Below are 24,323 nucleotides of genomic sequence, written 5' to 3' on the forward strand. Positions count from 1 at the left end.
TCAATGCCTTTCTTATTCATGTTTTTTTAAGCTTTAATCTTGCTATATGCTTGTAAATTACTTCCCCTCTTTGTCTACCTCAATCTGTCCGATGGTCTCCTGGTACTCCTGCTCTCTGGTCTTAAATAGTGACTCTGTTTCATCAATGAGGCTGCCAAGACTTCCATCCTGGGAGTCCTTAGAGAGCAGACAGAGGCCTCATTCATCATGCATGAGTAAATGTCTTACACAGCACGCATAGCAATGATCTACACTCTGACTTGCATGAGTTGGAAAACCATTGGATGAAGAGCATAAATGCACACGAGACTCACTGGATCAGCGACTTCGCCGTTTCCGTCGGTGGGGCAGGTGGTTGTGCAGGTCGTTGCAGTGATGGCGCACGGTACGTTGTAGTTTGTGAAGTCCTCCCATAGCAACAGAGTCTCCTCGTTTTCCTCCCACGTCAGACTGTCACAGTCGTCATCGATTTCGAATGTCTCGCGCCTAGCAACAAAGGAGTTATCTGAATGTCTATGTAGGACAAGGACAGAGAACGGGAAGAAAAAAGAGAAAGAGAGGAGGGGAAAGACAAGTATAACAGCCACCAGCAAAGGTTGCATGCAAAGAGGAAGATGCGCTTATAAAGAGGAAGAAAAAAGATGGAAGGGAAAGAGGATATGAAAAAATACTGCAGACCAGTTAAGAATTATGTACAGCCACAAACTGAAAAATCTCTTTTGAGAGTGACGAGAAGTAGAGAGCATTCAAAACAATAACTACAGCGACATTAACAAAGCAAATACATGCCCACAGTATTAATATCTGCTGAGTTTAGCTGAATGAGCAGACTGTATGTTAGATGCAACACTTGACACAAACACTAGAGGGCGATGAAGGAATACACAGAACAACTCAACATCACAACACTGTCACATACTGTACCTGTAGGGAGTTAACTGCAGAGCATACCAAAGTTCGCTCAGAGCGAGGAGCACTTCTAATGTGCATGAACATTGTTAGTGCATTTGTGTGTGTGTGTGTGTGTGTGAGAGAGAGGTGTCGCTTACAGCTGATTGAGCATGCGTTTCATTTCATCTGTGATGTTGAGCGACCCAGGAACATCCTCCTCTAAAGGGCTGGGCTCCGCATCCATATCTGAACTGTCCTCATCAGACACCACTTTACGCTCTTTTCTCCTGCAGCACGCCACCGCACCCTGGAAATCACACAAAGAAACATCAACTTTTACAGTATGTTGCTTGAGGATCCAAAGTGAACCTGATGAACCCTGCGGCGAAATGAAACTTAAGATTTTGTACTATTGATCTAATCCTTGGATTTTTGCTTGGAGCATTTTTTCTTTGGTTTCTAGCTGGTGCTTATTTGCAGTACTTTTCCCTGGCTAAGCTTTTTAAAATCAGATTAAAACAGCTAAATAAACAAATGGATGGCAGATTCAGGATAAGAACATAACAGCAAAACAAACTCTGTGCATGTGTCCATGTTTAAGGCAGTTTGCAAAATAAACTATTCCTATTATCTGTTTTGAAACACATTGCCCGCTTCGTAAATTAGTCTACAGGTGAAAACAAGACCTGAATGACACAGACATCTACAGGTGAAACACTTTTGGAGCTGAATCTTCTTTATAATTTATATAATATAAGAAATCCCATTTAAATTAGAGTCATACGTATAATGACATGCAACATAAGAGAAGCCACCAGCTTGACTCTCAGTGGATTTATACCTGGGCTTTAGCCAACAATGTTGGTGCAATGTGATAACCTTTTGCACAGTGAAGAGTTACCACATCAGCATTTCACTTGTTTATGTGTACCTGCGCATATGAATCATTAAGTATTCTGCATGTGTATGTTTATTTGTGTGTGTATTTGCAAGGATGCGAGCCTGCATGCCTGCACCTTTTTAGAAAGGTCACTTGGTGCAACATCTGCAGGTGAAAAAAAAGCAACAAAGTGACTAATAACAGTCATCAACTGGAAGCTCTGATTTCAGTTGAAGAGCGCTGACTGTTTCCTTCGCAAAAGAATTCATATTTCTGCTGCAGTTACTGGCAGCTCCTCTGAGCAACTGTGAAACAGCGGATGCATACCCACCTTCTCTGATAGTGACCTGTCTGGCAGCGATCTGGCCGGACTGACGCTGAACATCTTTGACATGTCCTCAGAGTTGCGTTGTTGAGCCACATCGCACAGTTTGGCCGTGATGTCAATCCGTCTGCAGATGTCCATGTCCACCCGTCTGGCTTTCTCCTGAATCTTGGTGTCCAGGTCAGACATTTGCTACATGGGGATGGATAGTTATTTCAGAATGACACTCGCAATTTAAACAGCTTATAAGACTGTGTACACATTCTGTATATGAACGTCATTCACTGTGGAAGGCAAAAATGTAAGTTAACTGACTGCAACTGATTTTTTGATCATATTACAGCTACTGGTTAGTTCATTAGGCTACCAGGATGTGTCTATGATCCAATTTGTTACATGATTCAAATCTGCAATTTCATTTATGACTTTATAATCACTTTTTTTTTTTTAAATTCTGATCTTGTCAGATGTTTTGTCTGTTTTATGTTGTTAGTCACTGCTACCTTTTTTGGCCAGGACACTTCTGAATAGTTTTGATCTCAGTGAGGTTTTCCTGGTTGAATAAAGGTTAAATTAAATAAAATTAAACGTAATATAACAAAAATGATGATGTGATGATATTCGGTTAGGATAAGATTTGGTTGCTCACATGTTTCATATACTGTAGATCGCTTTAAAAGATCAGGCTGACTTTTTACAAAAGTTCTTTACAATGTACAGTGTAGTATAAAGTCAAGAGGATGTGATATGTAGAACAACAAGCTAGAGAAGCTCTGTAAAAGGAACCACATTCCTGCCCATGGGTGATGGCGTCTGCACGAAACTACTCTCTGGAGACTGAAAACGTGATCGCTGTTATTAGTCTTTGGAGCCAACACTAAACAAACTATCAAACTTTTTGTGGCGAAGGAACATGTCATCCAGTGCAAGGGTGTGACTCATTGACATGTTTTTAAATAGTTTTTGAATGACAACAGAGGTCTATGACACAGACGAATACAGTAAATCAGGCTTTGGATACACAAGCAATACTTGTGAGTACGATCAATGCATTGTTGATTTGGCTCTCCACATAAGAATTGTTGACAATAAGTAAAATATAGAAAATCGCTAGTCATATCCTTTAACTATAGGACCATAATTTTTTGGACCATAGAGGGCCATAACATACAGGATGTCTAACCACTCCTAGACATTGAAATAATCTAAGCACTTACCCGACTCTGGATTCACACATGAGGGATGAAGTAAAGCACAGAAAATAACATGAAAAATCTACAATGTACAAATGCCAAAAGTGAAGATGAGCAGGATAAACAACTAAGCTTTCAAAAAACAAAAACACCATCTGACTATTTATCCCTGAGCAAGCACAAGCTGCGACTGGGCCCACTGCAGTATATTACAACTGTATATCACACTACAGCAGACCTGCCAGGGAACAATATACAGGGCTGTACAGGAACAGGAAGTGCTCTTGATCTACAGCTGCTATTCAAGCTATTTTCAATGAATGCTTATCTTAGAAGCTTTCTAGCATTGTATTTTTCCTGAACCCAAATAAATATGGAAGGAAGGGTGTGTTTAGTGCTATTCTTTAGACCAATATAAGAAAAATGCTTAGGAATGTGCAGGAAAACAAAAGTACATTCATTAAACACTGCTCTTGCAACTCTTACCCTGATTGCTTTAACTACGGGCGTCAACACAGCACTTTTTATACTGTGTGAAAGCTTTGTCAGAGTGATGATGACATCACCCTAGTGGGGAACGGGTACTTACATCACTCATCAGACTCTTGAAGACTACGAGTTCAGCCTTCAGTCTGTCCACCTTTTCGTTTAGATCATCCTGGATCTCTGATGACTCCTGGACCCTCTGCATGGACGTCACAGAGACACACAACAGGTAAACAAGGATACCATTAAATTTGTGGAGTGTGTGCTGCTTAACCACAAAAAATCATTATAATAAACATTTACAACATGCAACATGCATAATGGAGTGACCCTGGTGACATTAAGATAAGAACCTTTAAGCAAATTAAGTTTATACACTGTTTCATGCATTTTCATATTGGTTACTGTTTAGCTTTGTATGATCAGTAGACAGAGATCATAGTTTCCTGTTTCATATTTAAATTACTGAGATGATGCAAATGTGAACCACAGCAATACAAAAGGTGTTTCATAATTGTACCTGTAGCCACAAGGAACCTTTTCATATGTGTCAACTGGACACACATTTTTGGTGAATTGGGCCCAAGATATTAAACTTACAGTAAGGTTTAAAACTTTCAACTTTCACTCTTAAAATAATAGTCAGGTGCCCATATATCTTGCTTGCTATAATCATTCCTCCTGTAAATACTGACCATTAGATGATCTCTTCCTTCTACACTTTCAATGTAAGTGATGGAGGACAAAATCCACAGTCCTCCTTTTGTGCAAAAATGTATTCAAAAGTCTATTTGAAGCTAATATGAAGCTTTCAGTCGTCCAAATAAGTCAAATCAAGTGAATATCTTTGAAAATGTAAGGCTTTTTAGCACAAAATTCCCTCTTTGTGTTTCCTGGATAGTGTTTCCCTGTTCAGCTGCAATGAAAGGATAGTAACAAAAAGAAGGAATTTTGCACTAAAAAGACTGAATTAATTTTTTGCACCGAATGAGGACTGTGGATTTTGTCCCCGAGCACTTACATTGCAAGTGCATTAGGCAGGGATCTTTTAATGGCTGGTATTAACAGAAGAATGTTTACAACAAGCAAAACCTGTTTCAGTGATCATACGTGACTGTTGTTTTAAGACAGACTTGAAAAATTGTGAACCTATAGACCTACTTTACAGCTTAAAGAGGGACGGCACGGCTTTCACATCTCAAAGTCAATTTACTAGTCATAAGTACCACTTCTGTGAGAACTGTCAATCTAGCAAAATGTCATTTGTGGCTCTAGAGACGCTTTGGCATGTAAGATAAGATAAGACTCTTTATTGTCATTGTAGGCATACAATGAACTTATGTAACTGTCTGTGACCAGCAGCAATAGAAATCTAATAATAAAAAAGGTATTGCACAGCAGTCAGATGTACGTAATAAAGTGTTGGAGTGCATTAGCATTAGCATTAGCAGCAGTTGGAGGGTGGGGCGTGGGTGGTTATATTTACAGTCCTAAGCGCTCAACAGCTATGGGAGGGTGGGGGCTGATGGAGGCTACAGCTCTGGGAAAAAAGCTGTTCTTCAGTCTGTTTGTTCAGGCTTTGATGGCTCTGCATCTCTTCCCCGATGGCAAGGGGACAAACAGACTGACTGTGACCTGCGTGAGTTGGGCCCTTACTGATGCTGCTAGCCTTCTTGTATAGACGGCTAGCATACACTGTGTCCAACTTTGAAAGCACAGGTCCCACAATCTTCTGTGCCGTTTTTACCACTAGGACCAAATCCTTCTGGTTCTCGGCAGTACAGCTAGCATACCACAGCATGACACAGTAGCAGAGGAGACTCTCTATGGTGTACGGTTCTGTAAAAGTTATAAGAAGCTGAGAGGGATGTTTGGCCTGTTTGAGTTTTCTTTGGAAGAAAAACCTCCGTTGAGCCCTCTTCACCAGGTGGGAGGTGTTAAGGGACCATGAGAGTCTGTCTGACAAAATAAATCTGATGATGTCATCTACTGGATTGATCATCACCATACTTTGTAATGATTTGTCTTAAGTCCCCCAGATTTAAAGGAATGCAATACAAAATAGCTGAAGTGCCCCTTTAACTTTACATTTGGTCTTTTAAGAACCAACATGTTCTACACTCAATCAGAAACACACCCATATATACTACAGTCATACTCCTTTAACCTCCACTTATACGTACATCAGTTTCAAAACACTCATATTCCAGCCTCATCATGGGTCTCATAAACAATAACCTAATTATGAGTGTGCACAGTAGATTCCCATAGTTTCCCACTAAATTAATGGCTATCCTATTCCTTTAGTAAATTTTACAAAAGCTAAAAGGATGACTAACTCTTGACTTCAATCTTTCACTAGAAGAGAGCCAGTTTTCGTTTCTGTATTAAGTCAGCACACAGTTAACAGCCCTCTGGCTCCGGGCCATTAACAATAAGTTTGGACTGTTTTTACTATCTTCCGAACAGATTTCCGGCTCTCCCACATTCAGCGACATCTGCCTGTGTGCTCAAAATGGTTAAAGCCCCCCTGGGATGGCACTCCACCTCTCTATCTGGGGTTTTGCTGACCCAGAATCCAAGACAAACATGCATTCTGTCACCGATCGATTTGCGCAAAAGCAGAGATAGGGAAGGATGCCGACCAGAGGCACTTCTAGCACCAGCTGGGATGCTGTATGTGTTGTGATATCAGGTCCTTCATGCCTGCCTTAAGGTGTGACACTTTAAATTGATTTTGCTTCTACATCTATTTCCTTTTCTTGTTCCACACAGAAAGCTAATGGTTGACTGCTGGTAATATTTGATGTTTATATCTATATCTATATCTAGGCCAACAGACTCCTCCTGATGGGTTTGTAATAAGGTTTTTCTAATCTGACACACTTCCTCTTGGCTGTAACTGCCTCTCAACCAGATCTGCTGAGTCCACATTGAATAAAACGCCATGAAGAACTGAGCTATATATACATGTTTATGTATGTACTGTAGTAGCCGTTTTGGAAATGTATGCGTACACATGCTCTTTCCTCAGATCTAATTTGTGTTCCTAGTCTGCATGTTGTAAATGACTCTTGGCAAGATTTCCAAATGGCCAGTGCACGAGTATGTGAGTGGAATATATTTGATTATGTTTATGTTTCCCAACCTGCTGCAGGGATCCCACCGTGGACTCCAGCTGCTCTCGTCTGGACAGCTCCTCCTCCCATCTGCAACACAAAATACAGAGGTGGGTCAGTTACTGCAGGGCCTGGTCCCCTGGGGGCCACTAGACAGGGTAATGGTACTTTTGTGGGGATAATACTCCCATCTCTGATTACAAAATGCCCTTGACGGTGAGGGTTCACACCCACTTCCCCCTATTTCTAATCTTTTTTCTCCTTCCTCCTTTGTATGGTCACCTTTAAAAACCCACCACCGTCTCAATGAAAACTATAAAGAGATTGAAGTTCCACCCTCCTTCAAAAAACATTGCTCATGAATAGTTTGTGAATCTCTGCGTGACTGCAGGGACATTTGAGCACACCCAAAAGGGTGGGGTATCTCTGCTGCAGCCTGAATTCCATTATGCTATCTGCCTCATTCCTCATGAAGTCCCAGCAGTAGAGAATCAGTTTACAAGATCTTACTGGTGACAGTTCAAAGCAAATTAAAATCTTTATTCGTGCTATTGACAGAGAGAAGTGGAGCTTAACATGTACTAAAACTACCAACACATACATTAGCAGCAAAACCATTAAAAGAAATTCCAATATTTACTGAAGATACAGTAAGCTGAATTATTCATCATATCACAGTCGCCAGCTGGGCAAATAAGTGACTGTAAAACAAGCAGATCATTATTGGTTTGGATCATTTGTATGCAATATAAGATGACACTAGACTAAATGTCTACAGCTATGCAAGCTCACGATTACAGTGCTAACATGTCGACGTTTAGCAGGTACATTACTGTGTTCACTATCTTAGTTTATTGTGTTAGAATGCTTTATTTGGTATTTAATTAGCACCAACAAAAAGTACAGCCAAGGATGATGTGAATGTCATTAGTTTTGCAGATATTTGGTCATAAGTCAAAGTATTGGACAAAATAAAACTTTGACCCAATATGGTAGATGAAAAAATAAGGGATCACCAAAGTTATTACAGTTTATCCTGTTCATACAGATATAATTGTCTGTATCACATTTCATGTCAATCTATCCGATAGTTATTGAGACATGCCATTCAAAACCACAAATGTCAAACTGCTGGTGGTGCTGGACGAAAAGTCAGTGGGGTTTATACTATGCCATGAATGTATGTACAGTCTGTAAGTCGGGGTTTAAGTGGGGACCAAACAGATTGACCGACAAACAGACCAGAGCCTTGCTTCTAACATGGCTAAAAATAAACTGCCAGACCCCATCATGCCTTCAAGCTATTATTAGCAACACAGTTCTATTTCTCTGTGCTGACAGCTCATATCTATCAATCATCTGCGCCATGGAAACTATGTAAAAATAAAATTAGCCTATTTAATTGCCTTACAGTATGTGTCACACACATGGCACAGAGCGCTCAGCCAGCGTCCGTCAGTTCAGCTCCTAATACAGACTCATCTTGTTCCCTGGGATACGAGATCGCAGGCGTGCTGAGTCACTGATGCTTCCTCAAAGAGGGTTTGAGATTCAGAATGGGCAGTGAGCTCATTGAACAATATGAAGTATCCACACAGTGCCAGACACCCATGTGACACTGAGCCACTGTGAGCCACGTGAGGACAGTGGAGGATAAAAACCAGAAGGGGTTTTCTTTTCTGTGTGTGTGTGTGTGTGTGTATGTGTGTGTGTGTGAGAGAGAGCGAGAGAGACTGGGTGAGCCAGTGGGAGAGGGAAGATTTATGTGTACTAGTTTAAGTACCACATGCCTGACCATATATGTTTAGCTACTGGAAGTGAGAAAGTTGTCATCTGATGACCATTACTGAATTCTGGGACACTAGCTTCCCCATAGCCTTTACCATGGAGAAACAAAAACACACCAAGAAGTCACAACATGCGTCACTGGAGATTCACTTTCCCAACAAAACTCAGCCTTGTTCCCATTCAGCACCCAGTGAATGTACACTGTCTAATTAGAGAGAAGTGTTCCTTGGCAGGGTGTGCCAGCTCACAGTCTGATTGAAGCCTTGTTCTAGAAATGCTGGCAGTGCTGCTTTACTGTGTCCACAACACTCCGCCTGTCTGCCGCAGGACTCTGGCTCAGGTCATTGGAGTTCACAACTGCATCACATCCTCTGCAGACATCACTTGTGTTGTGGCCACAACATCCTTGTCTCTAATACTGTGGGTGATAACCGGACGGAACGATTCAATCGACCTACTGATTGGAAGAGAGAGCCTCTCTCAGTCAACGACATGTCAAGGCTATTCATGTCCAGTGTAGGGGCTAATGCATTACAGTACTACATTACTTTTAGCAGTAATGAATATAACGCATTACTAATAGGATTTCCGTAATATTATTACCGTTACTATGTCAAATAATGTGTTACCACCTAAAATTAAGTGTTTTTTTTTCTTTTTTTAAGAATTCATATGCACCCTGCACCGTTCTGCCACCAGAAAAAAATATAATATCCCCTGAAGAATTTTTTGTTGCTGAAATTCGATGGCTGAGATGCCTGCAGACTCTGAAATGAGCCATATTTTGTAATGATGAGTCATTCGTTGTTTGTGTTGGTCCTATGCTCTTTTACATATTTCAGGGCAGGATATAGGCCTTGCTCATAAAATATTGGTTTGCAAAATCAGCCCAATCTGGTGGCCATAGAGGCCTAATCCTCCAAGCGCTCTTTTGTTTTCATTCTTGAAATCACATGTCCATGCCTTGTTCTTCTACGAACCTTAATAAAAATGGCATAGAAAAGGAGATTTTGTGCCTTGTCATGTCATTATAGGCTACATTATAGAACGGTCTAGGTATATTGTGTTTCATTTATCCCTATCTCACAATTTATCAGACTTTGATCTTTTGTCTGCCTGCCCATCCCCCCTGTGTCCAAGGCCATAAAAAGGTCTAGGCTATTTAATTGTTCTATATAGGCTTCTGTTCTAAAGCTTTCTATGTCAACAATGTAGGCAAAAGCTTTTGTGATTCCACAAAATCACAGCAATTGTTATTTATTGTATTGCACTGTGAGGCTGCACTGCACCTGTTACATTAAGCTGTGAGTGGCCTACAGCTGTTTTTATAATGACCAAGTTCTATCACTTTGGATATTTTATTGGAGTGTTTCAATCGACCTGAAAGGCCTAAATAACATAGTATTTAGTCTAGACTTAGGCTACTGCCTTAGTGCCGCTTTCACACATAACAGGAAAAGCCGACCAAAAGGAAAAGATGGGCTCTTGCACTTGCTGCTTTATGCCTGTGCTGTCATTAGGCTATAACACATCGCCCACCGATGGATTTATAATGAACTGCAATAAACCTTTCCATGATTGATTACCCGCTATTAAACAACATTACATGCTTCCATTTCATAATCCCTAATCATACTTCTGTGGTTATTTTGGTGAAAGTAACGCAAAAATAGTGTAATAGTTACATGTTACTATACACAGACAGTAATATTGTAAAGTAACTTATTGCTTTCAAATAAAAGTAACTAGTGATATGTAATATATTACATTTTGAAAGTAACTCAACACTGTTTATGTCATCTGTCAAAGGTAACGGAATCATTGACAGACCAAGGCAGCAACTGCTTCCACAATATTTGGCACAGATAGCAATCCATAAAAGTCAAATGGAAAAGCACAGACTGTTAGGCATCCAAATAAACAGACTCTAAAATGTCTAATCCAAACAGAGATGAGACTACAGCATAGCAAAACTATTCTATCTGGCCTCTCTGCCACAGCAGTGGTCTTCCTGTACCTTTGGCGTGACTCAGTCAAACGAACACACCCGGAGTCTCCTTACAAGGACAAAGACAGCAGGAGGGTTGGAGCCTGTGTCCACTCACAGACATCTGTTTACCGCCAGAAACATTCTCCTCAATCGTGCTCTAATAAATCAAAAACCGTGGTGTTACAGATGTGTTGGTTCAGCCTACAAGGTCAACAGAAATTGCAGCAATAAATGATGTGGTTTCCTTTATGGAAGGCTGTTCTGGAAAGTAAAATAGAAATAGTGGATGTTCTTTAACAGCCACATAAAGATACTACCTAATTTTCATTGAGAAAATTAAAAGCCATTTAAAAAAATGAGTCATCTGTATCCAATCCAATCAGTAGGGCATGATTGGCTGCAGAAGTACTTAAATAGAATTATTCAAATGAAATGAATGGAAAAAAAAAAGATGCCAAAAAAAAATCGCAACTGCATATTTTGTGATGCCTGAAAAGCAGTGATTTAAAAGTGAAAAACGAACTGTCTCGCATCAAACAGACATTTTCTCATACAATTTTTTGTCTGGTGAACAATAGCATTCCAGCAGCACTTGCCAACTAACACTCCCTGCCCTATGTGGTATGTCTGGGAATTACGTTTGCACGCGAGCTGCCTCAATGTTTTCCCATCACTGCTTGGGGGCACAGGGGAATCTTAGTACAGCATGCACACATCCAAATTCAGTTGCTCTAATTTTCTTAGCTTTGATTGTTTTTACTGAGCGTGCTCATGCTGATAGTTTTTTGTCACTCATAATTATTTAATCTTGAAGCTTGATTGCCAGAATCAGAATGAAAGATTATATCTTGGAGGTGACTACCCTGTGGTTATTATCTTAATGACCAAATGTTCATCTAATCTCCTGAAATTTCAAAGAGCATGACCACAACATTGTTATGCAACGGTAAATGCCAATGGATCAGAGAATATGAGTAAGTCAGTAAATACCAAAAGGAGTGTGGAGAATACTTTGAGGTGTGGTTGCAAGTCATTCCACAAAGCCTCTGTTGTTCATAGCGAATAAAATTGAAAGTTAGACAACACCCTGTTTAAATGATATACTGGCAAGTGATACTTAGGAAGTGGAATTTCTCTGTAACCAGACATCAAATCGCAAGCTCAAAAACTGATCCTTTGCATTAGAGCAGATTAACCCAAAAAAAGCATACCTTTAGAGAACATATTACACACCTTCTAATTAGTGTATTTTATTCAGTTTCACCCATAGTCAAAATATCCTCATTTACCTTATGTTTTGTCTTTCATTTTTTAACTCTCTGACATCTGGATAATTTAGTTATATGGGTGTTGTTGTATGTATAATAACACAATAAGATTTATGATAGACACTTTTGTCCTTATTCACTACTGCTTTTTCTAAGCCTTTTCTAATGTTTTGAAAGTGTGATGTTTTCAAGGAAAAATGCTTCTTTACCTAATTGCCTGGATGGCAGCGTGTGTGTTTGCTCAAGGTGTTTTATTCACCAAGTGAACTAATTTCTGTTGTCCTCTGATTGGATAATTTATCCTACATTTATGCATATATTAAACTGTTGCGATGCTTGTCCATATACCCAATAAAGATCAAGCAGACTAAAATAAATATAGCAGCAGTAAGTGAGACAAGTTTCTTCAGAAACTATAGGATTTTTGAATGGTAATATGGTAAAAAAAATGTTTGCAGGGAGTCTGTTATTGTAAACACAAAGTTTACAGTCAATATTTTTTTAATTTATAGATCAATCTGTGTTATATAAGTCTCTAAAGATGCAGGTATGTAGGAATGTTTGGCAAAACACGAATGCATTAATGTTTACATTCATTACATTTCATAAAGTAACTGGAAAATAGTTATTATCAGTACAATATTACAATATTATAATATCATCAAATCACAATAATAACAAGAATTCTTTAAACCCTAATTAATGCTCAAACTACCTTCACCTGATTTGCTAAATAATATTAATATACTTTATTTCCTTGCCAGTTAAAACCTTTATGTTTAGCTGTAAGCTGTTGCGAAGGCACAAATCATCATGTTCCTTTTCTAAACGAGGCTCTGCAAAATAGACGCTAATGGCGCCATTACAATTAATTCTCGTGAGGGCAGGCAATAGTCAAAGAGGAACTGTTACATGATAACAGATGCAAGGATCAATACATCTGGCTACATGCAGGACAAACACACCCATTCAGCTCAGTCGCTCATATGAAACGAGGCCACCGTCAGCTTTGATAAATCACGTCTGACAGTCCAGAGCGCACGTGATTCCTGCTAAGGAGCTCTATAGGTGTCTATATAATGTTGTCTCTATGACAGCCTTCCCCATCCTCTATGTGCGATTATACGGTGCACAAACAGGGTGGTGAATTACCTTCAGTACAGATCCTTCCAATAATCTTGGCTGGAGAGGAGGAGCATGCTGGGAAGAAGCATCTGTGGCACAGAGATGTGAAATAGTGGTATAGTGAGCAATATAAGGCTTTCCTGAGAAAGAAAAGGGGGAGGTATGACTATAGTAGGTCATTGATTGAATGTCATGATGCTCAGTAATCTATAGCCTCCCCAGACTCCACAGAGACATGTGTGGCGTGCTAATGATGCAGCGATGTGAAATGGATCGGGGCCGGCAGGTAAAGCAGCTCAGGAGCCCACCGTCTGGCTGCTCTGAGGGTCTCTGCTGATTAGACAACACCCCAAGGTCAAGCTCATTTCATTTCTAGTGCCTTTCTCTGCTCGACCTCAATCCATATCCATAACACAAACTCCCACCACACACACACACACACACACATTCACACACTTGTCCTCTAACATCCCATCTTCTCAAGCCATCTCGTGTCCATGGAAACCATGCCACAGGCCTGCATCCGATGCAGATTAATTCCTGGCTCACTCAGTCATGTAAACTGGGCACAGAGATGTCCGACAGGATCACCACTCACTGTCGGATGAAGATTCCTCTGTTTTATGTTCCACAAGCAGGGCCAGTCTTAAATATAGCCCTCCTAACCCAGACAGCATGCAGACACCACCAGGCCGAGCAGCAGGAATGTCAGTGTTGCTAAGTGACCACAGACATTTTTCAAAGGTGCCATAATCATCAGCCCTCGGGGAGCAACCAGATTTTGCTAGTAGCTGAAATAGGTGACAGTGCAAAACATGGTATTTGTCATTGCTCTATTGACTTCTCAAAGTCTTGTTTTCAATAATGAGACATTTTCATTTTGCTGTGTTTTATAAAGGGGTGGGTATGAGTATATCTAATATAAGTAAAAATATTCCTTGTTTTGTCCTCCAAATTATGACTTTTTGCTTAATTTACCAAAGGACAGTCAAAACGCCTGGATGTGTATGTGCACGTTACATGTATGTGTATATACATATACAGTAGGCAGCTCTTGTCTTGCAACCAAGGGTGGGATCTGTTATGAATGTGTTGCCTGTTAATAAATATTTTCAAAAAAAGGATTTTAAAAGCTCATGAAGCACATCTTTAAACATAAAAGCAAAATGTTGTTCAAGTTACAGAAATTATCAGTCAAACAACTGACTGTTTGCACTGAAATTCCTGGTAACTACTTGAGTCGGGGGAAAGAATGAATAGAGGTACAACAGATGACACTGTGCCTCTTCCTAGGAACCTGGTTTCTTAAATATTTTGGACCTCTTCCAGTGAACCAGACCAGTTTAAACTGAACTGCAGACCGTTATAACACATATCAGTGACAGTGAAGAAGACAAGCAACTGTGAGTATTTAAATGGTGAATGCAGTGACCAAGAAAGGTCAACGTTCCCATTAAATATGATGAAGACCGCATCCTATATTACTCATCATTCCCTGCCATTGCTTTATCAATATACAAAGTCTGTCTTTATCTAAAGGCTTTGAAAATTGTTAGCGATAGTTCTCATTGAGCATTTTCCCTTCATGAGATAGTTCCTTCAGGGAGGACATACAAACAGCTTTGATCAAAATCTGGGAGGTTCAAGATAAGTACATTCCTCGAGGTCCTGAATCGAAAACTGCAGGCACGTACAAGGTTTATAACTGACTTTTATATAAATGCATACATCTCTTTTTATTTTTTTGTTTTATTTTTTGTTCTTCTACTCTGCATTCACATGTGGTACTTTGGGATATTTTGAGTATTTTTGTTTTACTATTTCTGTAGATGTTCTTTTAGTTTAATTTGTATGTGTGTATATTGACAGTCCTGTTTTTGTTGTTTGCACAATGAGTGTACCTAAATGGCAATAAAATCAACTTGATCAACCTAATCCTTCTCAACATATCAATATTATATGAAAGAAGCACAGAAGGTGCAGTATTAAGAGATTATTGGAGTTTTATAACATGTTCATAAGACTTCTAACAGAGTTAAAACAACAAAGTGCTCACATTAATTATTATAGCTAATTATTACTATCCAATGAGTGTAATGTCTAAAGATGTAATAATTATATTTCCAAATAATAATGGAAAATCTTCAATCAATAATAACTTCAGACTCAGTATTACTTTTAAATCATCACTTCAAAATATGAAACAGTCCGTATTGAACTAACAATTAGGCTATTCACTGATGACATCATACTATCTTGCAATTATTTGCACAACAATTGCAAGATATCTTTTGGCCCATTAAGTGCAGCATTTCCTTTTCCATTTAGTCAAGCTATTACATTTTCCAGCAGCATGATATCAGCTGGTACACACTTGTCAAAACTCAGGACGTAATGTATGTTTGGAACAGACTGGATAAAAAAGCATTAACATTGAGGAGGAGAGGTTGTAGCTATGTAATCTGTGAGTTTGATGAATGTTCTCTGTCTACAACAAGACATGTAGCTCATAATTAAAGTTCTTGCAACATCAGTGTGTTTCCACACACTCAAACAGGGATAAAGCTACCATATCCTTCATTTGTGTCGGGGATCTTCATGAATCACTGGCAGACTAAACTTCATATTGTATATAACCTGCTGCAAATCCTCCCTCAATGGAACAACTTTTCATGGATTTCAACACTGAAGGAGCATCTGAGAATCAAGTTCAGGCAACAAGACAACATTTTGATGTTCTGTGTAACAAGGTGAGACTAATACAAATTCATTTATACCGATCCAAGCTCCCTGAATAGGGGCTTTGGTACAATATTAGTGGATCCTCCCTTCATACTGATGGACTGACAGATAGTAGGGAGGCAATGTTGTAACATGTCTAATCCTTTATCCTGACCTGGCCCCACAACATCACCACACTGACTTTCCCCAACAATATGGGTGTGAGCTGGACATGTTTGCACTGTGCACATGCATTATCTGATTGCTTAACTCCAAAAGCCAGTCCGAGTCCTCATTTCTCTGGCCTGAGGGATGATGCTGTCAGGTTAGCTGTAAACCGTTTAGAGGGGAGACAAACACATATGTGTTCACATGTAATTACCTGCAGTTTGCGTCTAATAGGTATGACCTAACAGCACCCTGAAAAAAAAGGATAATTAGTTTCAAAGTAATTGTTTGTACTGGCAGCAGTCCTTCAAACTGTTGAGCTTGAATCTCTGCAGGAACATGCAAAGGTGTTGATACTTTGAAAACAAACTTAATGGTTTATTTGTGTTCATAATGATTGACAGTTGAATGTCTCTAGTGGCAGAACTGGCAGAGAGTCGAAAGAGTTTCTGTCAACAAGAGTGTCTTACTAAGTTCACAGTTACTGATAAGCACCTGAAAAGGGCAATCTTATCACGCTATATTATTGACTATTAGTCATATTGCTGTTTCCTCTCTCCATTTAATGCACTAAAAAGCAACAAGAATACAAATTATATTTGCACACATTGTTTGTTTTTGCAGTCTGCAGCAAAGAGGGTGACAAAGCAGAGTGACAGAAAATCTGTTTTGCCTGCAGTCTTCATCTTCAGCCCCACACTGCAAACTGACCCCACCCCACATGGTACTAAGCACACTACTGTGCTGTTAAGTTGTTATTTTCCCACTGATTTCATTACTGCAGTCTCACACTGTAGTGCTATCATAATAACTCTGAGCCCCTGGCTGTTGACTTAACATACAGTACAAGCAGAGAGACATTAAAATGCACAAAAACAGTAAAGACATAACTTGTAGAAACACTTCACTAAAGAGAGCCAGACAGCTTTGTTAACAATCAAATAATGGGGGGCTTTGAGTTGGATGTTCTGCTTGACAAATGACATGGATTTGCGAGATTCCTTCTAAGTGCAAAAGAATAAGAGCACAAACAAGGCCTGCATGCCTGGGCCGTGTTTGGGTGGAGCTGCAGTGGGAGTCACATCCTATTACAGAAGAAAAGAAGATGGAGATGTTCACTTCTAGCACTAATCCTCTCTGGCCAGGGCGTGTGCAGTCAAATTATGAGAGACATAATAGTTATGAGCTGAGTTATCACTACTAGACAAATATCCTTTGTACCTCTGGGTACACACACCTGTAGGATGAACCCCATGACTGAATGTAAAACTGCAACAGCTCTATTCAGAAGAAATCTGGTTTCTTTACCACAGTTATGTTGTCATGTACAGCAGGAGTCTCAGAGTGCGGGCCTGGGGGGCCAGACCCAGACCACAGTTTCATAACATCCTGCACATGCTTTGAATGTATTGTTCTTTTTTTTCCATTTTGATTTTTTGGTGAATAGGCTGCAATGTGTAGCACATTTTATCCAAAGCCCTTCACAACGTGCCTCTCATTCACTCACACATAAGGGGCAGCAAAGTACCATGGAAGGCAATGACCCACTGTAACCATCAGGGTTCAGTGTCTTGCTCAAAGACGGGAGGAACTGGGGATCGAACCACCAACAACACAACTTGTCAACACAAACATTTGAGCTAGGACCAACAGCACTCTGATTTACTGTCTGGCTTCTAAACATAAAAGAAAGGTTTACCTGGACCACAGACAGCTTCAAGAGAGGTGGCTAATTGATTGTTTTTATGTGGAGTTACTGTGACTGCTACTTGTCTCATCTGCAGGGAAAAGCTGACAAAGTGAGTATAGTTTGAAATATAATGTAGAAATAATAGTTTTTAAAACAATTCCAATGACTGTTCATGTGTGTCCCCCAAACTGGCCAAAGCCTCCCGGGTAATTTGAGTTTGAGACCCCTGATGAACAACATTTCTTGAATTTTCTTGCTTAGGTGAAGTAAAATCGAAAGCTCTAAAGGATGAAACTAAGCCCCCCAGTTATTGGTACATTAACTAAGATGAATCAATCTAATCTGTGTTGGCACTTCCATTTTGTTTACATTTACATCACAGACTGTGCCTTTAACATGATAAATATTTTTCCTGCTGTAAAAGTCATAATGAAAACACTGCCACAGGAGATTAATGCACTTTAAGATTTCCAAAGACCAGACACATCTCATTTGCTTAAAGGTCAAGCATGCAAGAGTACAGAGACAAATTAAATGCACCTGTCACGACTCGTACACAACCTACATATGTGACACATACTATTATATGTGACATTATACACTGCCAAAAGATACATGTGTTTGCTTTAGAGGTGACAAGCAAACCAACATTTCCACCGGAATAACAAGTTTTTGAATTACAGTGATTATTAAGTCAGAATGCTGTGCCAGCAAATCCAGACCTTTAGAGAAGGTACAGTACTTTTACAAACTGAGCAGGTCTGAACAGAGAGGCAATGACGCCTGTTAGATTAGTAGTTGTTAATGAGGATTAGATCAGATGATTATGGAGCAGTAAGATTTGCCTGACCTTACAAACTGTATGTCTTCTGCTTCACTTCAGGTCGCAACTGCTGCAAGGTGTAGCAGTGTTTTTCCAAATCCACCGACAGAACCTACGGTATGCTCTCCCTATGCAGTCAGTGCTTACGAAGGGCAGGTGCATTCCCGCACTTTTAAATATGGCAAGTCGCCACTGCTCTCAGCTGTATCGATACCCATGAATAATCAACCACAGCTGCACAGCACAGCAGCAGCTCCTGACACAAGCACTGAGAGAACAAAGGCACAAGGAAGCAGAGGGGGAGCCAGCCTCCCATCATGGTATCGCCTACATTTCCCTTCCAAATAATATACTGAAAAAGGCCACATTTACTTCATATGTTTTCATTACAGCTCTCTGCCATAATCGTTGGCTTTTTCTTGTCATAATAATGGTCTGGGTCCACAGACAGTTATGTTCGTTTAAGGATAATGATAATATATTTTTTACTGTCAGTAAATCCCATGAAAAGACCAAAACCAGCAATCTGTCTCTCAATACTTTCAGCATTCCCTTGCCTTTCTATGGCACTCTATCCCAAGCCAATGTACTGGTAGTGAAGACATAAATCTTTAAAAACATGTCAAAAAATAATAGAATTTCTGGTTGAAAAAGGCTTAGTAATTTCCTAGAACAGCTGGGCGGCTGAAGGTTTTAGCAAACACTACTCAAAGTAGTGCATTTGTTGGGGACTATTTTCAGCTACGGATTAATACTCATTTGGTGCTTTAATGAGCTGTTATGGCACCTGGACTGTATATGTGGAAATGACTCAAAATAAAACAGTGTCCATGGTCATCATAATGAAGGAACACGTCACCCAGTGCAACAGTTATTTATGTGTTTTTAATAGTTTGGTGAGATATTTCAGGAGCCTTATCCTTTAACGTTTCCAGAACGCAATCCAGGTTTGTCAAGGCAATGAAAATTACCTATGATAATACTAGAAACTGCAATTGGCCTTGACATATACAAGACATGTTGTGAACTTCGAAAAGCTCCGACACAGACAGGAAGAGGGAGAGAGAGAGAAACAATACAGCCTCTAATCTGGAGCTCAATTGTCTTAGTGGACTGATCTCTCTCTCTCTCTCTCTTTCTCTTTCTCTCTCGCTGTATCTCAGCAGCAGGAGGTCTTCCACTTCGAGAGGCCCCAGTTCAGCACGGCGACTGCGTGCCAGGATGTGGTGCAGGGCTGGCTGGAGGTTGGAGCCTCGGTGCTAGGTGACGGCTTAGAGAAAATCCCTCTCCTGAATAGACGGCCTGGATTATACGCAGGGCAGGTCAACACCAAAGACAGACAGAGAGGCTGAAGAGCTCATCAGCGCAGTGCGTTGCTCTTCATTGGGAAATACGATATATGAAACACAATGCAGACTTTGGCTTCATCTCACCCTACAATTAGTTAGTTCTTTACTGAGACAAGCCTGAATCCTCCTTTCAAAAGAGATGCGTAACTCTGCCTTTCATCTCTCATATGCAAAGTAAGCAAGATCAAAGCCACGGAAAAGTGTGTTCACTGAATTCTCATTGCATTGATCCACACACTGCTAAATTCAGCTGTACTTGAATTATTCATGCAGGAAGAAAAATGCCCAGGAGGCACTGGGACTGTTCTGGTTCACTATACATCCTGTATCACCCATATTGTGACCCAGCAGGACAGTTGTTTGGCCTCTACTGAGTCATGGCATAAACAACCAATTAGGAGAGATCAGCGCGATGACCGGGTAACTGGTTCAAATCCTAATCATGGCATAGCACGCTGATGTGTCCTTTACAGTATGTCTAAAACACTGCAGTGAGCTTTGCAGCTTTAAAAATAGAATAATACTGTAAATTATCTTGCTCCCTGCATCCCTTTCTTTCTGTCTTTAACAACCTCCCACAGCTCAGTTCATCTCTATTCAAGAGAAAACCGAGTGAACTACAGTATTATAAACTGTGTAATGTGTGCTCATCTTAGTGCTCCTTATCTTTATTTACACAGCTCTTTGAAAATGTATCAGCATATTACTGTAAGTATAACTGCTGTCTTTCTGTCCATATCTTTCTTTCTGTGCAGGAATCTGCATAATGACTTAAGCTCTCTGCAATATCTTTGCACAAAAATGTAAATGTTAAACAAATTGGTCACATAAAGGTAGCCATCATAGGCAGCTCGACACAGTTTCTGTCGATAGTTAACACACAGTATGTGGCTGACTGTCAGATATGTTCATCAATGTCAGCCACCACTTTCATGGTCTTTTAAGCACTATTGCATGCTGGTGGCAATTACTGGCTGAAACTCACTGAGCATCGAGTGATACATTTCACAGTGATGCAAGACAGTGGGATGAAAACTGCGTGTATGAGGCACTGGTACTGACCTTACCCATCTTCCTTTGCATGGTTGTTTGTCAGCTTAAGAGGTACAGTATGTAACCTCACAGCCCAGACACTGTGGCACTAAGTGGATGCTCACATAAGCTGGTTGTTTGATTTATGAAGCCTGTGCTGAGACAGTTTATATGTGTGTATCCTGCATATATGTGTGTGTGTGTGTGTGTGTGTGTGTGTGTGTGTGTGTGTGTGTGTGTGTGTGTGTGTGTGTGTGTGAACAAGAAAACTTTTGCATATGATAGAACTGAATAAATGGCTTTGTTGTGAAAGCTATCAAATCAGATAAATTAGTTAAGTATGTGGACCAAATCAGTTTAAGAGCTTTTCCAGATCCACAAAATTCTCCAGCAACTGTGAAAGAACAAGAAAGAACTGTTTGCTACTAAACAGATATTGTATAATGGAGAGTAGCTGATTTGGAAATATAATTAAGGTCATTTCGGGAACAGCTTTTATATCCCAGCTGGATGAACATAAACAGATCTCTAGATCTGTCTTCCTACTATTTTTTTCCATTAAGAATCTGAATCAGTGTCTTTATCTTAAATAATAAATAATGAAGGTAAAGGCTCTTCCCATAGAGCATGCACAGTATCCATTCATCCGGCCAGCACTTGAATGTCAAACCCGACACCAGATTAAAAACTCCAGTATACTGTGAAATACAGAGAGGGCTTGAATGTAATGGATGTATAAGTAAAAGTTCTGCACTGCAGATTTAAGTCTGAAGTTAACAAAAGTCTGTACAAATAGAAGTATTTTCTTTAATGACTAGGTTGCTGAGAATGAAACTTACAAACAAATGAACTGAAAGCAAATGTGTCAAATTAAAGATAAACTTCATAATTCTGATTGATCAGTTCTCATTTTTTGAATTATAGAAGTATGTATTTAATAGTTTCAGTAATTTTCTATTTTCAATTTTCAAGTTCAAACTGTTTTAAAGTGTATACAGTATTTCCAGCTTAGACTGCGGATGTTATTGAAGCTTTGCATGATACTGTTTACTGTTGACATATACTTCTAAAGGGAGATGTGTTTGGATTAAAATTTTCAATAGTGATACTACAGCTAAAACAACGTCCCCAAGCATGTTTTATTAACATTATTAAAATTACTGAATCTAATGCTTGTTTACACTGCAGTTGTTTACAATAGTGTTTTGTTTTTTTTACTTTAAGGCTACTTAGAGGGAAATTTAAGATTTAAATTCAGAGTTCAAGAGCTTCACAACATCTTAAAACGTATTAGGTAATGTCTCAAGTTTCTTCTTAAAAGCTCATTTGTCAATCTGGCCATCGCTCTTCTACATCTCTGGGAACATAATGTACATCTGCATTGTCTGAGTGAACCTTGCAAACCTCTGAACTCACTTCACAACATAACTTCATAAGCGACTGTGTAACAACAAACTATGACAAATCATACCGTTTTGCCTCAGGTTAAGAAAATAGTCTCTTGATCAGAAAGAAGCGCAGAGTAACATGACAGAAAGTAAACAACCAAGTACTTCATGGTACGAATGCAAGTGGCCTAATCAGAAATGGGCCGACCTGTCATCCATCTCCTTGTGTGTGTCCACACTCGTAAAGCTTTAATAAATCACCAGGGTGGTGTGGGAGCGCAGGGGGGCCTCCGGCGGGATTGAGGATGCCTTACAAAGCAGTCTGCATGACACAGAGAGAGGAGCGGAGGGGTGGAGGGGATGTGGAGGGAGGGCGGTTGGAGTGAAGGACGAAGGAATGGCTAAACACAAAGAGCACAGAACAGAAAAGGCATGGCAGGACGGGGCTCAGGGATTGAATGTTGAAACGTGACTGTAGTAAAGAGGATTTAGTCTGGGAGACAGAGAGAAAACAACTGGGCAGTAAACTCAGCTGTGATGCAATTATTGAGCTCATGGCAGAGAAGGAACAGGAGAGGCAGGGAAAGAGATTGACCACCATGATTACTAGCCAATAAAAACAGACTAGGAATGTGTCTTGTTTCTCAGCTTTCTTGATGTAAAACATATGTTTGACAATTGTTACTTGTATCATTAAAGAAACATGTAGACATATGTTTCACCTACAGTACCTATAAATGTATAAATGATGAATAAATTGTTACAAACAACATAGAAAACCTGTTTTTAAAGTTTAACATCATTTCACCAGCAAATATTTGGAGGCATACTTTATATTTCAAGAAAGAACTGTGCTAAGTGGAGAAATTGGACATATTTTGCTAACTAAAACCCTGTTTTAAAAGCAACTGAGATAGTCGTTTCAATGACTTATTAAGTCGAGCGCTTACATTTTTGCTAAATGAGATCCAAATGTTGGACTTCAGCTGCAGCAGTTTTTAATTTGGCTGCTGCCCCAGTCACTGCTGTTCATCTTCTCAAACAGATATGCACTAAAAAGGATATGATGGTGTTACTGGGAATGACTGGACAGGATATCCAGTTTCCCGGAGAAGTGGGAGAGCACACACATTCTGTGTCACTGAGTCAGTGTGCTCACAGGGAAATCAGCATTCGTCATAGCAGACCTAACGGAGCAGACAGAGGCCTGTTAAAATGCCTCTCTGCTTGAATCATGACGGCAAACAGAAGCAGGCGGTTGCTTGGCACCTTTCCCTCCAGTAGTCAGCCAAGCAGGCCAACAGTGACGTGGGTCAGTCCAGGACTCTGCAGTGAGTCCTCAAGGAGTTAATATGTTTAAAGAAGAACAATTGGTGGAGACTGAGCCATGCAAAGGAATTTCCTCAGAAGAGCGTGAGAAACAGGATTGTCTCAATTCATGACATATGTCTTTGTGATACTAAAATGCAGAGCACTCACTCAGCTCTGATATCTTTCATGTGAAAACTACCTCAAGTGTAACTCTATCACTGTGACATCTGTCATCGCCCCACCACATATTATACATAATATATATATATACATATGTATAATGTCAGATGAGGTACAGTGTTGTGTATCACATCCACGTGAGGGGAAGAAAAAGTCACACTAATAAGTCAGAAGTCACAGAGAGATGAGTAGATGAAAACTCAGGTCTCTCAACCAACACATGAACAATGTAACACGTGAAAAAAACAAGCCTATCTTTAAAGCGCTATTGATTATGTGTCTTGATTTAATGAAATACCACATTAGAACAGTTTCTTGGCCTCTAAACAGCTTCATCTATATTGAATGAGTCAACTCTTGAACTTGGGGGAAATGAGTGACTGCAGCGTAGACTGTGACTGAGAAATGACTTGAATATTCTTGCAGTACTCCTACAATGACTACATCCCATCTACAGAGGATACGTAGTGATATTTTCATATATAAGTGTCTTTTCTGGACTCCTTAAGGTAGTATAAATCTTAGGTTGATGATGTTGTCCCTGGTTTGGTGATGAGAGGACAATTATTGGGACCCGGAACTGTAGAGGGCCCAAA

At 39.8% G+C, this 24,323-nt stretch overlaps 1 protein-coding gene across 2 annotated transcripts in view; it reads right to left on the reverse strand.

The window, feature by feature from the left end:
• iffo2b (intermediate filament family orphan 2b) overlaps positions 1–24,323 on the reverse strand; it is a 29,102-nt gene that overhangs the window by 3,445 nt on the left and 1,334 nt on the right. Inside the window, exons 2-7 of one of the 2 annotated variants that reach the window (XM_067586938.1) lie at positions 6,924–6,984; positions 3,879–3,974; positions 2,103–2,288; positions 1,050–1,198; positions 315–513; positions 79–177 (exon numbers count right to left, since the gene is read on the reverse strand). In XM_067586938.1, coding sequence (XP_067443039.1) covers positions 79–177; positions 315–513; positions 1,050–1,198; positions 2,103–2,288; positions 3,879–3,974; positions 6,924–6,984 — 790 coding nt within the window. The remainder of the gene's footprint in view (positions 1–78; positions 178–314; positions 514–1,049; positions 1,199–2,102; positions 2,289–3,878; positions 3,975–6,923; positions 6,985–24,323) is intronic. The other variant, XM_067586939.1, reaches the window with a different exon arrangement.

This window comes from Thunnus thynnus, chromosome 4 (genome assembly GCF_963924715.1).
Source record: "Thunnus thynnus chromosome 4, fThuThy2.1, whole genome shotgun sequence".
Taxonomy (NCBI): Eukaryota; Metazoa; Chordata; class Actinopteri; order Scombriformes; family Scombridae; genus Thunnus; species Thunnus thynnus.